Source organism: Strix uralensis, chromosome 7 (genome assembly GCF_047716275.1).
Source record: "Strix uralensis isolate ZFMK-TIS-50842 chromosome 7, bStrUra1, whole genome shotgun sequence".
In the NCBI taxonomy this organism is placed as follows: Eukaryota; Metazoa; Chordata; class Aves; order Strigiformes; family Strigidae; genus Strix; species Strix uralensis.
This window is the reverse complement of record NC_133978.1, coordinates 22,409,639-22,423,696: the sequence shown is the minus strand read 5'-3', so window position 1 is coordinate 22,423,696 and position 14,058 is coordinate 22,409,639. Positions and strand designations below refer to the sequence as shown.

Below are 14,058 nucleotides of genomic sequence, written 5' to 3'. Positions count from 1 at the left end.
TTCATGCTGAAAAAAAAAATTTTCTGTAGTAACAACACTTTTAGCTGGTGGCCTAAGAGAAGACTGCTGAATAAACACATGAGAAAACTAAAAAAATAAATTTCCTGTAAATCTAAAATTAAAGAAAGTTCTAAAGACTTTGAAATAACTTGTTTGAAACATTCCTCAGTCTTTCTCAAAAGAAAGAAACATCAACTTCTAGAAGAGATCTGAGAGTCTGTCTTTCTTCCTCTTGAGAATCTAACTATAGAGGCAGGACATGACAGACAACTTGACAGCCAAGAGGTCTTTTCTGGAGCTGCTGACTTCAGAAAGTTATCCACAGAGAATAAGAAGGCTCTCGCTGACACACTGATACAATTACCTTTTACAAATTTGCTGTGGGTTTAGTAATCTGCCTCTTGCTTACAAAAGTAAGCACAAGAGATGGGGTCTTACTACAAAGTCAACTACAAAGAAGAAAAATTACTCACTCCCAATCAAGCCAAACTTAGCACCTAGTATTTTCTTGTTTGTAGAGTTACACCATTAAATGCTTTTTTTGCCATTAGCTCTGCAGTGACCTTGCATAGGGCAGAAGTGCAGAAACCAAGCTATCCATCAAACTGCTTAAAAACCTTTAGAGTTCAAAAGCTGCATTCTCCCATCACTTAACCAGAAGGAATTCTTTTGCAATGGACAGAGTGACAAAATCAGCACAAAGGAGGTCAGATGCTGGCTCTTTATCTATAGCTGTCTTCACAAGAGTATGCTTGCTGACCAAAATCCTACCATAAAGTTTCTGGTTTTGCAATTACAAGTCAGGAGGTCTCTGTTAACCTCTCCATTCTGAAGACTGGGTTTAAAAAGATGGGTTTTATTTCATTCTTTCAAGGTCTATAGGCCTCTGGCATAGAGGATTGTAATTAATGAACCAAAACAGGAAAGGACAGGCATGATCAGGCCTGCTGTAAAACTCAGGAGCCTTTGCACTTTTGGTAAAGAATAACAACTATATCTACCACCTTGGGGCAGTGTCTTATAGTAGTTAGAAGTATGCTTGCTGCTTGTAACCTTGCTCAGGCACTCATGCGCAGGAAAAACCTCAGGACCCTGCATAGTAGAAGCTGTTGACTGATTTACAATTTACTGAAATATGATTGTTATAGTGGTCCCTTACTGCTCTAGCAGCTTGTTGAAGATGACAAAACCAGTCATTGCTATCCTAAAAATTAAACACATATCCTAGATTCCAACAGCAAAACTGGGGGGGAGGGGGACTCCAGGAAGAAGGGAGGAGAAAAAGCAAGAGATCAAGGGACTCACTTTGAAACAGGAAAGTCAATAGTTTGGAAACCTTTGGCACTGTACTCGGAGTCTTACAGACCATCATCCTGCTGGCAAATTTACCCAACTCTGTCACCTGTAAGCATTAAAAAATTGCTCCTCTTGCTCCTGTATGGCTACTCAGACTTCCAAGAAAGCACAAAACAGCAATTACCAGAGCAGATCACCATTCTACTACCAGAAATGTGATCACACTCTCCTTTCTGAATGATCACGCCTTCCAGACAAAGCCCGGAGCAGAGCATGAGATAGCAAAGTGGATTCAGAAATATGAGGGAAACACAGCTGCATTTGATCGCTAATGCTGACATTTTCCACCAAATAGCAGGGGATTGGCTTCACTGATGCTGGAGATACTGAGTGAAAGTACAGCAGAGACACAGGCTTGATCCTTTGCTGGAGTAAATAGTTTGAATTTTGCTGTTTTTTCTAGATTGAGGATTGGGTCTCAAAAGTACTCTTGCTATCTTGTAAATGACAACAGAGAAAAAGTTGATAGCTTTGAGGGGGGTGTTTTGTTTGTTGTTGTTTTGTTATTTCTTTAACCTGCAGCAAATGCTGCTGCTGCTTCAACTTCTTTGTTTGTTTTCATTCAATAAAGGAATCAAATTAATAACCCAGTAATTAACCCATTTTGTCTTTTTGCCGGGCAAAGCTTTGAAATCCTGGCTCAATTTCTGCACTGTTCTCAAATTTGGTAAGTTTTGTTCAGTTAGGAACAACCGTGCTTAGCTCTCAGTAAACACAACAATTTTTATTCTATTATGGGATTTAAAGGCTTTGTGTCTCACTATGGAGTTCACACTGCTACTTTTCTTTTTCTCTTAATGTTTCAACCAGGTGTCTATTGCTGTAGGACATAGGTCCATAATTAGCAGTAGTGAAGACAGAGGCCAGTATCTCAAGATTTTTACCAAGTTAATACAGAAGGTATCTGAGACACAGCAAATGATACAAAATCATATTACAGCACTTTTTAAAGTGACTACCAAAGTGAGGTCAAAAATACGGGTTAGAAGCACAAATACCATTTACTTTTAATGTAACTTGTACTTGCAACTTTGATACTGAAAATTCCACCTTATACCTTGCTTGTGAAGTGTATAAAAGAAAAAGGGCTGTTGAGATGCAAAGAAATTAATTTTCTTCCTTTTAGATTTCATCTCTCTGAAAAGTGCATCAAACTCTTTCAAAGATAGGCTGGAGGGAGAAAGGGGGAAAGGGAGAGTGGGGAAGAACATTTGGAACTGTAGCTTCACATCTCATTGAGAGGAACAATTTATCAGAGCTGTGGAGCTGTCAGTCCTTGACATGATAAGGAATAACACCAAATGAGTAATGTTTCCTCCAAACCCAGCTCCTTTAATTACAAGCCGCTTCCTTGCAGAAGAGAGACAGAAGATGCAGAAACACCAATTTCATGCACTTGTGCCTGAATAATGTCTCTGTGCTGCCTTTTCCAGATGGCAACCTTTTCACTGGAGGAACTAATGATGTGGGCATATTTAGGGAAAAACCAATAACGGAGTCTTTAACCTTCAACAGCAAAAAGCATGTTGTACAAAATGTTCCTTGGGATACATTTACAAATATCAATTACATTGCTCACTGAGGTGTAATCAGCTGTAATAATCAAAATTAATTTTAAAAAATAATTAAACAGACCCCAGGGCAAATAGTCGATGCTCTTGTAGTATGACATCACAGTCTACATGTGTACCTGGGAAGAACTTGCTCACTCTGTAAGCAGCAAAGTGATTTTAAGGAATGAGAAGGTGCTGTGGCATGCTGAGAAAAACTTCCAGCTCAGTAAGACACATTACTTGGGTATCATAGCCTTCCTTATCAACACACCTGGAAATGAACCAGTCATCAGGGGGGATAAAGCTACAATCTGCTACAGCTTGAGCTAGAGGGTTAAGACTCCTTAAACTGATGCTGTAACAGACTCACTGTCTCCTCAGCAGGAGAAAAAAAAGACCTTAATGTGTTCAGCACTGCAATAACACAGGCTCAGTCCAAAGCTCTGAATATTCTGTCAATGAACTACTTCCCTAACCTATAGCTGGTTGCTCTAGTCCTAACACACTTAAACAAGTAGCATCTAACTGGTGCTTTTTGTTCGTATTCTCAACAAATGCCCAGCAAAAACGTGGATATGGCCCCTCTCTCAGCAGAGGAGCTTACACATGGAAAAGATAGTCCAGCTGCATTGCTGGCAGTAGGAGTGCTGCATACCCTCCAGACCCATTGATGGTTTATATAAGCACTTGGGTGCTTATCTCTTGAGGCTAAACTAAAATTTGGACCTTGAATACTTCAGATTGAGTAGAAAATGAAAGGACAGTACTACGGTAATACCTGATCCTTTCTACTAATTCAGTGTCTGAAGGACAAGGCTTACATAAGCAACGTAAGTCAAAAGCAGCAGCAAAGCCAGCACCTCCTTACCTTGTTCTGACCCAAGCAGAGCCCTGTGAGCATAAACACACATGGGTTGATTAGGTTTTTCCTTTCAAGTGCAATAATTAGGCCTCACGCAAAAAGTATGCATTAATACATTATATTTTAAGGCTGACAACTGAAGTTCTTCAGATCAATGACTATTTCTTAGTGATTATTTCCAGCAGTCTAGAAAAGGAACCTTAACTGCAATACATGTATAGTTTACAATGGAACATGTCAACAGACATCCTCAGAAGCCTCCCAAGTCCAGACACTCTCCAGAGCCATATCTAAGGCAGATGGGTGACTGAGCCAGAAAAGACAAAGAGAAGTTACCTCAGATTTGCATGTCATTTCCTTTGTGTTTCGGCCAGGCACCAACCTAATAGCTGAAGAGAGGCTTTCACTCCAGGAACTATGCTTGCTCTGTGACAGTCCTGGCCCTGCTTTACCCTGGAGAAGCTTCTTTTCAGATGCTGTGGACCAGAACAGACAAAAAAGCTTTTAAGACTTGAAGCTGAATGTGTGGGAAGGTACAGGGTCTGTATCCCCATTACACAAGACACAACAGCATGGCAGTGCCTCGCTCCAGCTGGATTGTCCTTCTGTTTATAAGAGGAGCACAAGATTAACATGTACTTCTCAAGTCTTTATTCAAAAGCCTCACAGAGGTCTGCTATAGATCAGTTTCATTATATAGACATGAACTTTGAATCCCTGCAGCACTACACATATTGGGGATGCCCTTCTTATATCCTCCCTATTAAGTTTTCCTACGGAATACCATTGTCTAAGCAGTTTTCTCTTTATTGCAGTACAGCACAAGCCCTACAACATAAGCAGGTGATTACAGAAGGGCTGGGGCATGACACACAAAGCAACCACAATCCTGAATGAGAGAAAGAGAATTTGCTTTATCTAGCAGGTGATGTGCAGAGAAAGGGTATAACCAAGGAATCCGCAGCTTTCAATTAAGTGCTACATTTACTGCAATGTCTTTGCTTACTACAGTGAGTGTTCCATAAAAGAACAGAGACCTATCAAGTGTTGCCAAGCTTTTGTCATAATTTCTTCCCATAAAGGAGTGATCTCCATTATCTTCATGTCCCTTTCTTTGTCATTTCCTTTTACAGAAAGATCCATCTTGTAAGTGTCCTCCAGAGCCTGCCGCCTCTGAGAAATGAGCTGCTTCCAGATGATTTCTACTGTTCTCAGAATCTCCTGACGGACTAGGAATCAAAAATAAATGAAGAATCATTTTTTGTGTAACAGGTCAAGCAGTAGATAAAGCAAAACCATCTCATTTTGAATAGCAGTGGTCCAGAGTAACTGCTGGAGTCAGTGGAGTTGCTCCATTTCGTATACTACCTCCATAGGCTCTAAGACAGACTAGTTAGTCTAATACAGAAAACAGCAGGACATTTCTTTTACTATATTTAAACTTCCTGAAAGAAATAAGTAGGAGTGACAGATGATTCTAACCGGTTTCTGCCTTGGAAAACTATCTCATCAGAATTTTGATGATCTTATTATGATACATAGAATGCTAAAGCACATAAAGGATGTTCCTTTATGCTGCCAAACATCATTAGAGATGGTGGGGGGAAGGTAACCAAGTTGTGAAACAATTTGACACAGCAACAGGATGCTGTAAAAGGAAATTATGAGTTGTTTTGCTGTATTTGCCTGCAAATCAGACTCATTTGGTTGCATCATATCCAAGCCACTATATATATATATATATATATAAAAAGAGCATCACTGTGCTGTAGGATTCAGCTGACAGCCCCCACATTGAATCCAGACCAAAATTTTTCCAGTGTTTCTCTTAAAAGAGCAAAATGTTCCTTCCTGTGTACAACAGACAGACACAAGCTCTGTATAGGCCTTGAAAAAAGAGAGCTACAAATAGTATGTATCTGGGCACTGATACTGGCCACAACATGGGAAAGAGATCTCCAAACTGATATCCATTACTCCTGAGGATGTGGGATGTGAATTTTGAATAAAAAGGTATGATGCAAACAGAAGTAATTTTTAGCACAACTTTCCTTTCACTATACTGTACCTGCAGTGCCTATATATCGGAGAGACAATTAAGTGGCACTTGCACAAGCTGCTCTGATAACCGTTTAGGCCAGGCACTTTCCTGCTCTGTGAGCCAGAGAGAGGCAACATGTGCCATAAATTACCGTCATCTGGAGTAGGCAGGCTGCCCTCTTCCTCTTCACTGGGTGCAAGGAAAATTTGGTGATATGAAGCCAGCTTTGGTTTTGCATCCATCCCAAAACCTTCTGGATAGCTGTGGCAAAAAAACAAAAAACACAAAAGAAACCAAAAAAAACAGGGCATGGGAGGAAACCAGACTTAGAACAAACTGATTTTAAGGACGGTGAAAAAGCTGAAGGTATTTTTACACACTCACTCCTACTCAATTCATTTAGTAGATCAGTATTCCCAGGCCCAAGGGCTTACACCAATCACATGATAACTGTAAGATTTACAGGAAGGAGGAACTAAACCACCGCCAGTCTGGTTTTCAAAGTCAAGGAGCTTTCATCAAGATCTTATGGATCACTCTATTTTACATGCCTTATCCCTGCACTTCTTAGTGCACTTGTATCTACTATTCATCTCAATTGGCTGGAACACAAGGCTGTACTGATGTAGACAGATCACATCCAGCTTTCTTGTACCTCCCTTGAGTATCTTGTATGCCATTCCTTTGCTCTGAATTTCTTCACTAGAGATATCTCCCATTATGTGGGAAACACTGCCTTGCCATACCCTACATCTGAACTGCTTATTTAGTCTAAGTTCTTTGCACCGATGATTGTTCATTCAGTTTATAAAGCACTCAGCACAAAAAAGCGGCAAACTTTAGCACCATGATATTAATATCATGTAGATGTGATTATAATTGAGATCATCACCATGGCCAGAAAGAGTTAGTGCTGCTTTGGGGGTGGGGTGTGCATCAGATAATTTGCCAGTCAGTAGGTAAAAGACACCAGGAATTCCAGCATAGCAGTAATACTTAAAGGCAGCAGGTTTAGTTAAGGAATCCAGACAACCTGGACTTGGTCACAGAAGTGCTGCAATAACATAAACATTATGTATAGACACTAATGACATACTGTGGTCTTTCAGTTGTAAACAGGCAGTACTACATGGGAGAGTCAAATCTCTTGGGTATGCAAAGCTGCCATTTTTATTTCTGATTTTCTTTTAAATACCACAATTCTGTTTCCATGGATTTGCCATGTTTGGCTGTTGGATAACACCAACACTTCTGTAATTTGTTTTTTAAAAAATGTTTCTGCTCTTGCTACATACAAGCAATCCTTACCCGATCTCAAGAGTTTTGGGCTGGAAATTATTATCTGACTGGAATAAGAATAATCAAGAAAAGACCTCAGGAAGTGCAGCTCATTTCTGATGTGATATTGTATTAATGGATTCAATTCAGACCATCTAAGCAGCACAGAAGGTTTTCATTGAAACAACAAACATCATTATAGTGAATAAAGCACTAGCCAATATTTGTTTCTTTTCATAAAACAGAGTTTTTGAAATAACTCCTCAGTTTACATTAGCAAGAGTACCTCTGATATATCACCTGTAAGAACAGCAAACAGAGCGGGTATGGCTGTTCTAGTCCTATCCAAATCAATAGCAAAACTCCCAACTTCAGTACAACCAGGACTTTGCAGCTCAAATCCAAGCAACAATAACCATAACAAAAAGATTCACAAGATTCATGCACAGTTTTATGTATGTTTTCAATGTATCCACACAAGAATAGCTGCTGTATCAGAAAAAACACCTCCCTAAATTAGCCCATGCAGACATTTCGGAGAACGGCCACCTGCATGCTTGTGGAGTGATTCTAGCCCACATCCCAGGAAGATTTCCAGATTCTCATTTTAACGATGGGCTTGTGAGCCAACTCCACTGAAATCAGTTCAAGCTTGTTAACTGCAGTTACTACTCCAAAGTGAGTAAGCTGCTGGAAATGCTGGATGAGTAAAACAGATACAACACAGATGTTTTGGTTAATAAAGAGTAGCAATTAAGCCTATGTGCAAATCTAAGGGTTCTGCTTAGACAAACATTCAAGCTTGTCTGGGTGTCTCTGAAATGAAACACCCTTTTCAAAATGAAAAAAAAAGGAATAAAGTGTTATGTTATTACCATCCACTGTGCCTTGCTTATTACACCCACAAACACACATACTAGCCTGCTTCTGAGCAAAAGAGGTGGTAGGAAATTTTCTGCTCACTCGTATTTGAAGGAAAAATAGCCTTCTGATTGAAGAACAGTTTATCAATTCCACTTTCTTGCTGAAAGACAATCCATTGCCTCCAGAGTACTAAGCACACTAGTAACCTTCCTCTCCTCCAAATTAAGTGATAAAAAATTACATCAAAACATTTCTGTTGTTGTTTTTAATTTTTTTTAAGTGTATGAGGAAAACAACCATCTTTCCCCAAGTGGCTTTACTCTGCCACTTCAACAGACACCAAATCAGAGTGGAAGATTTGCCCAATTTAAAGCAGAATGGTGCTTTAAACCCCCACAGCACTGAGTCAAATGGGTCAAATGCTTGCTAGGATACAGTACAACTATCCAAAGTCCTTAGTCTAGCTGAATCCAGCTCAACTTCAGCTTCTAGTGACTCTCAAAAATGGATATTGCCTAAGTTTTGTGAATTTACCCCTCTACACCCACTCCCATAGATAACAGCACAGAGATATAAACAAACATTATACTGAGATGTACCTGCCCAAATTCAGTTGGTAAAGGCAGTACATTAGGCAGACAACAAAATTGTTATTTGAGTTGTAAGTTGCAAAAATAACATCCCACTGCTCCTGCAGGACATTGAGAGTGTTCAGGAGATTAATCTGTTCAGGCAGCGATTGTTGTGGTCTGGATAGGCAGTATAGGATGGCTCTGTTTAGACAGCTGTACAGGGCACTGAGGAAAACTTCCTTTTGAGAAATGGAGCTTTCTAAGACCTGTGGAAACACAAAAGAGCAGAGCACTTGACTTGCTCAAAGAACTCTCTCCCCAAGGATCTATTCCTCTCACTTCATTTAAGCTGTTGCAAACTTATTTCAGCAAAATTCCTCTGAACTACCTGTTACATACAAATTCAATTTTTCTGTATTTCTGCTAAGTCCCCAGAACTGTGGAAGAGATTAATTTATTCCTGCTCAGCAACACATACATAGCCAACAGACAGTGGCACAAAAGAGCTAACTACCCCTTCTTTATGCTGCATCATCTAGTGCTGATTGTCATTTAGAGCTGTTATGTCCTCATGCAAGAAAACAAGAATAATCACAATCACCAAATGAATTACAGTCATCTTGAGAATTGCAGTATCACCACCTCAGTGTGAAACAGCACATCACAAAATGTTGATAACAGTTGGAAAAAAATTTCATGTGACTCACCCTCATAATCTGTTTGGCAGTGAAGATCAGAATTTGCTTGGGGTCAGCAACAAATATTCTGCTGTTCAGCTTCTCAACCAGCTTCTGAGCAAAATAAGCAATATTCATCATGGATACAGGTCCAGTTGATTCTGAAGTGTCATGAGGATCACTGCTCCCTGGAGAGGTGATTATTCCAAAACAAGCTGAAATGTAAAAAAAAAAGTTGTGAGATGTGAGGTTATCACAGCTGAGAAAGAACAGTCTCATGACAGTATGTCTCAGAGTTGGAACATGTCTAAGAAAACTCTAGGTCTAGCAGAAATACCTTACTCAGACTGGAAATGACAGCTCCATCCTAAGGACAGAATCAATCTCACTAAAATACTATCATGAAGGACTGATCCAACTAAAGACTTAGAAAGGAGAGCAGAAACAAGTAAGTTATCAGGGTTGTTTCCAAAGTGTTTATTAACATGCTCAGTATTCTGGAGGCAATGGATTGTCTTTCAGCAAGAAAATGGAATTGATAAACTGTTCTTCAATCAGAAGGCTATTTTTCCTTCAAATACGAGTGAGCAGAAAATTTCCTACCACCTCTTTTGCTCAGAGGCAGGCTAGTATGTGTGTTTGTGGGTGTAATAAGCAAGGCACAGTGGATGGTAATAACATAACACTTTATTCCTTTTTTTTTTTCATTTTGAAAAGGGTGTTTCACTTCAGAGACACCCAGACAAGTTTTCATGTTTGTCTAAGCAGAAGCACTCAAGGATAAATCTAGGTGTCTTTCTAAGTATTCCCTTCTTAATGTTCAGAATCTGTTCTCAAAAAGAGAAAAAAGTAAAGAGGCTCTCTAGAAAAATGGTAAAACTACAGTAATTTATGCAAACTGGCCTACAGCAGGAGTACTGTAGCTACTGCTTCCAAACCTTTCTAGCAATTACAGTTACATGCTAAATACCAGCTAGTTAATGATCTGATTCTCACTACTCACCTCTTGGTCTTGTTTTCCCCTCGCCTTGGCTGGCAACATGGAAGACATCCATAGCAGACAGCAAAACTTTTGTCTGAAAATGTTTCTTCTGCTCACTGGTGGCATCCTCTGGAGAAGCCTATAGAGTGACCATATATGTATTAGTACAGCAGAAAACCAGCCAGGAAATCAGACTCAAATTCACTTTCAGCCTTTATTTAAAGGCCTTTGATTTCATAGGACCTTTTGCAGATTATGCCTGTCAAAGATTCAGATTCAATAAAAGTTTTGCAAGTAGAAATTCCAAGAGACACTCAGTACTATCTGAGATAATTCAAAATTCCCCAAATTTACCTTAAACACCTAGGCAACATGTTAGGAAGAGGAGGGGGAAAATAGCACAAAAAGAGCAAGGAGAACTATTCCACCTCACTTGCAGACTTTAGCCCTTGGTGCAGGCATATGAAACAGCTGCTTCAAGCTCAGAAATTGTGTGACAGCTAATCCACAGTAACACATAAATGGAGAGATCTGGTGTACTCTTCCATGCAAAGGCAACACGGCAATTATCATGCAGAGTTCAGCAAGAGTGCATGTATGGACAGTTACTGGGCAGCAGATGGGATGGCAGAACCTCCTACCTAGCTGGGAAAACAGAAAATCTTACATAGGTCTACACTTTCTAGCTGATAGCCAGCACAGCTGCCCTCTGCACACTGAACACAAATAAGGTTTTGCCCAGGGCCAGAACCTAGGCTCACAGGCGGTTCCCAAGAGATCTTGCCCTCAGGGAATTTCAGCTCCATTTAGCAGGCTCAGGATTCAGATAAAAGAGCCATCCTCTATTTCTAACGGTACCAAACCTTGAGATGCTATTGTATAAACCCTTAGGGAACTGCTGCTCCACAACATGACTTAACTCATGACAGTTTCAGTCAAGTTTATGTTCATTACTATTTGTATTACTAAGCTAAGTCTGAATCAGAACTCATATCTGGGATAACTGGACTGTTGACAATTTGGAGCTGAAGCCCGAGTTTTCCATTCTCCCTTTCTTGACACTACTCTAACTCTTTCCAGTGATTTGAGTGATTGTAATCAATAATCCAGACTCAGCTGCTACAGTTTGTATTATTCTGTACTAAAAGTGTAGACAGTTGGTTTTGGTTTATTTGAGCACTGAAAATAAATTGTTGTCTGAAAAATAAGTACACAGGAATGCTCCATGTGAAATGTTCTGTTCTCAACAATTTCAAAGGCTGTTCTAATGACAAGCAGCTCTTACTAAGGAAAAGGGAATTTTTTCATGCTGTACTTCAATATTAAATGTTGCCTGAGAAATGGCTTTATTGTTGTCTAGGGGCAGCATTTTCTTAGTTCACATGAATTCAGAGCAGGAAGAAAAGGCCTTTCTTCTTTGCCACTAAGTAGGCTGTCCAGATCTGCCAGGAGCTCTAGGAGCTGTGATCCCAGCCTTTGGGATCTGTTGAAAATGCTGACTGAATACACCTCTTCATCACTGTTAGCACTTTTTTCACCAGGCCACTAGCAGGATACCTCCCGTCCTTTCACCCCCAGTACAAGGTAGAGCAGGAAAGCCTGATGACTACAAAAGAGACCTCAAGAAGCAGGTCAAGTGGATGCCCTTGTTTGTTTGCTGGGATGTTGAGAAGACTGTCCATCAAGAGGACTCGCACAAAATCCCACACTTGTTTCTTGGCAGGGTGTGGTAGGAGCGGGAGAGAGGAGGGATCAACACAGCCTTTCCCTTCAGCAATCGCTGGACCATCAGGAGTCAAAAGGTCTTCAGAGCCTCCCTGTGGAAGCAGACAGCAACGCATTTTAATTTATAATCTTTAAATGATTTTTCCTCCTAGCAACACATCTCTGATCTGAAGGGCTTGTGCTGGCTCAGATTCACATACCTTGGGTGGTCCAGAATGGAAAGCAACCATAGCCAAAGTTTTCAAGAAGTCAGGACAGTGCCACATGGGGTCCTGAGTATAACTGTGATAGATCAAGCACAGAAACTGGATAACATTCCCTGGATAGGCAATCTCCCAGGAGGCTTCTGCATCTGCAACAGGCTGAACACAGATAAATGGGCATCTAGTCAAGGCACCATTCCTCTCACTCATACAAGCTCATATTTGCTCTGCTCTAGGTATTCTTAAGCAACTAAGAAAACATGACATGGCCACAGAGAAGTCGGGCAAGGCACAAGCATCCAACTCCCAGCTTGTAGACTGAAGATACACCCAATCAGAAAGGTGGCATATCCTCATCATCAAGAATGAACAAAATGGGTAATGCTGTGGGTAAGATCCATCTCTGTGTTCAGGAAGTCTTAAACATGAGACCATCACATCATCTGCTACGTGACATAATGAGGCCAATAGCCGTGCTGACGTTTTGAAGTCCCTGCTCACTGTTATGCTTGGTATTGCCCTGTGAGGGCACAGGAAGGCTAGGAGTTACAGGCAAAGACTGTCACTGACATCTGACACTCTCAGGCAGTTTATTCTGCCATTTACACTGCACTGTCCTTGCAACAAAACACTTACCTTGTCCACAGTGACTCTAACCATTTCCAGCAGTAAAGCAGCTGCCTCTGTACACAACCCAATTTTGAGGACATTCTCCGTAAGGTGGTGCTGCAAGATCCACTGCAACATAGACTCAAGATCTTTCTACAACAGGATGAGAGATATTTCAAGAAGAGATGGGAATTACATGTGACATATCAAGAACAATGTCTGCTCTCTCCACATCAGAAAAAACCCAAAACATCTTCACTTCCAGCAGCTCCTCCGTCTCCTATTAAATGTGTTTCCCCAGGATAGCACTAATGGATTGTCCTCTTCTGAAATATATCTTTAGCACTGCCAGGGCAAAAATGCTTTATGGTTTCTGAGGACGCTGAAGGAAAGTATCCAAATCCACTAATTCTGAGATTTTAATGAGTCTTTGCAATGTAAGAACAGACAGGGATGCTAATCTGAATTACCTTCTAAAGTACAGTAGTTAAATAGCATTTAACACCTTCACGAACAATTTTTTTCTGAACACAAATTTCCTTAAATTAAAGTTAACTTACTTAATTTTAAAAATATGAATGACTAATTTTAACTGTCGCAAAACCCAAGTAGGGTTAACTTGCCTGAGAATCCTCTCACAGAAAAGACCACAAAATGCCAAAGTAGTAAAGCAATAGCAACTTCACTATTTTTTTCATACCTTGGCTGCTTCGGGTGGTTCAGACTGTGGAGTTGCCAGAAGGAGCCCTGCCAGGAGCAAGTAAATCTCAGGGATGTGGATATGATCAGTCAGACATCTTTGCAACACAGAAAAACCAAAAATCAAGAAGGAGCCATTGTCAGGCACTGGAGGATGAGCTTTTAAATTATCTTTAAAGAGAAAAAAAAAAGGAAAACATTTTGAGGAGGTGTCTAAAATTAAATGCCATGTCAGAGCAAGGATTACTGACTCAACTTTATCCTCATTTGTCTGTGTCCCAGGCCGCTCAGTACTCTGCTAGGCTGCAATATCAGTTTACAAAACTTCTCAGACTAATGCATCATTTTTCCCACTATCACTTTTGTTACAGGAGATTCTCCCTGAATTATTCTTCTTCCTTTCTCTTACCTTTCTCAGAACCACTGGTCTAGTTATCAAAAAGCAAGCTGAACAAATCATATAGAAACAGAAGGTTTCAGGGCACAAACTGACATCTGAACACCTCACAAGCTTATCAACTAGCCTGATTTTGTACAAGACAAAAAGGCCCTGTCCCTGCAACTGCTAATCAGAAATGCCAACTATCATGCAAGAGAGAAACAATGCTTTCCACTGTTCAGCACAGAAAACCTGAAG

At 40.3% G+C, this 14,058-nt stretch overlaps 1 protein-coding gene across 2 annotated transcripts in view; it reads right to left on the bottom strand.

Annotated features, from left to right (window-relative positions):
* WDFY4 (WDFY family member 4) overlaps window positions 1-14,058 on the bottom strand; it is a 148,592-nt gene that overhangs the window by 78,539 nt on the left and 55,995 nt on the right. For both annotated transcript variants that reach the window (XM_074874849.1, XM_074874850.1), the window contains exons 30-39: window positions 13,423-13,592; window positions 12,750-12,875; window positions 12,111-12,272; window positions 11,805-12,002; window positions 10,207-10,324; window positions 9,234-9,418; window positions 8,554-8,792; window positions 5,964-6,073; window positions 4,809-5,000; window positions 4,108-4,247 (exon numbers count right to left, since the gene is read on the bottom strand). In XM_074874849.1, coding sequence (XP_074730950.1) covers window positions 4,108-4,247; window positions 4,809-5,000; window positions 5,964-6,073; window positions 8,554-8,792; window positions 9,234-9,418; window positions 10,207-10,324; window positions 11,805-12,002; window positions 12,111-12,272; window positions 12,750-12,875; window positions 13,423-13,592 — 1,640 coding nt within the window. The remainder of the gene's footprint in view (window positions 1-4,107; window positions 4,248-4,808; window positions 5,001-5,963; window positions 6,074-8,553; window positions 8,793-9,233; window positions 9,419-10,206; window positions 10,325-11,804; window positions 12,003-12,110; window positions 12,273-12,749; window positions 12,876-13,422; window positions 13,593-14,058) is intronic.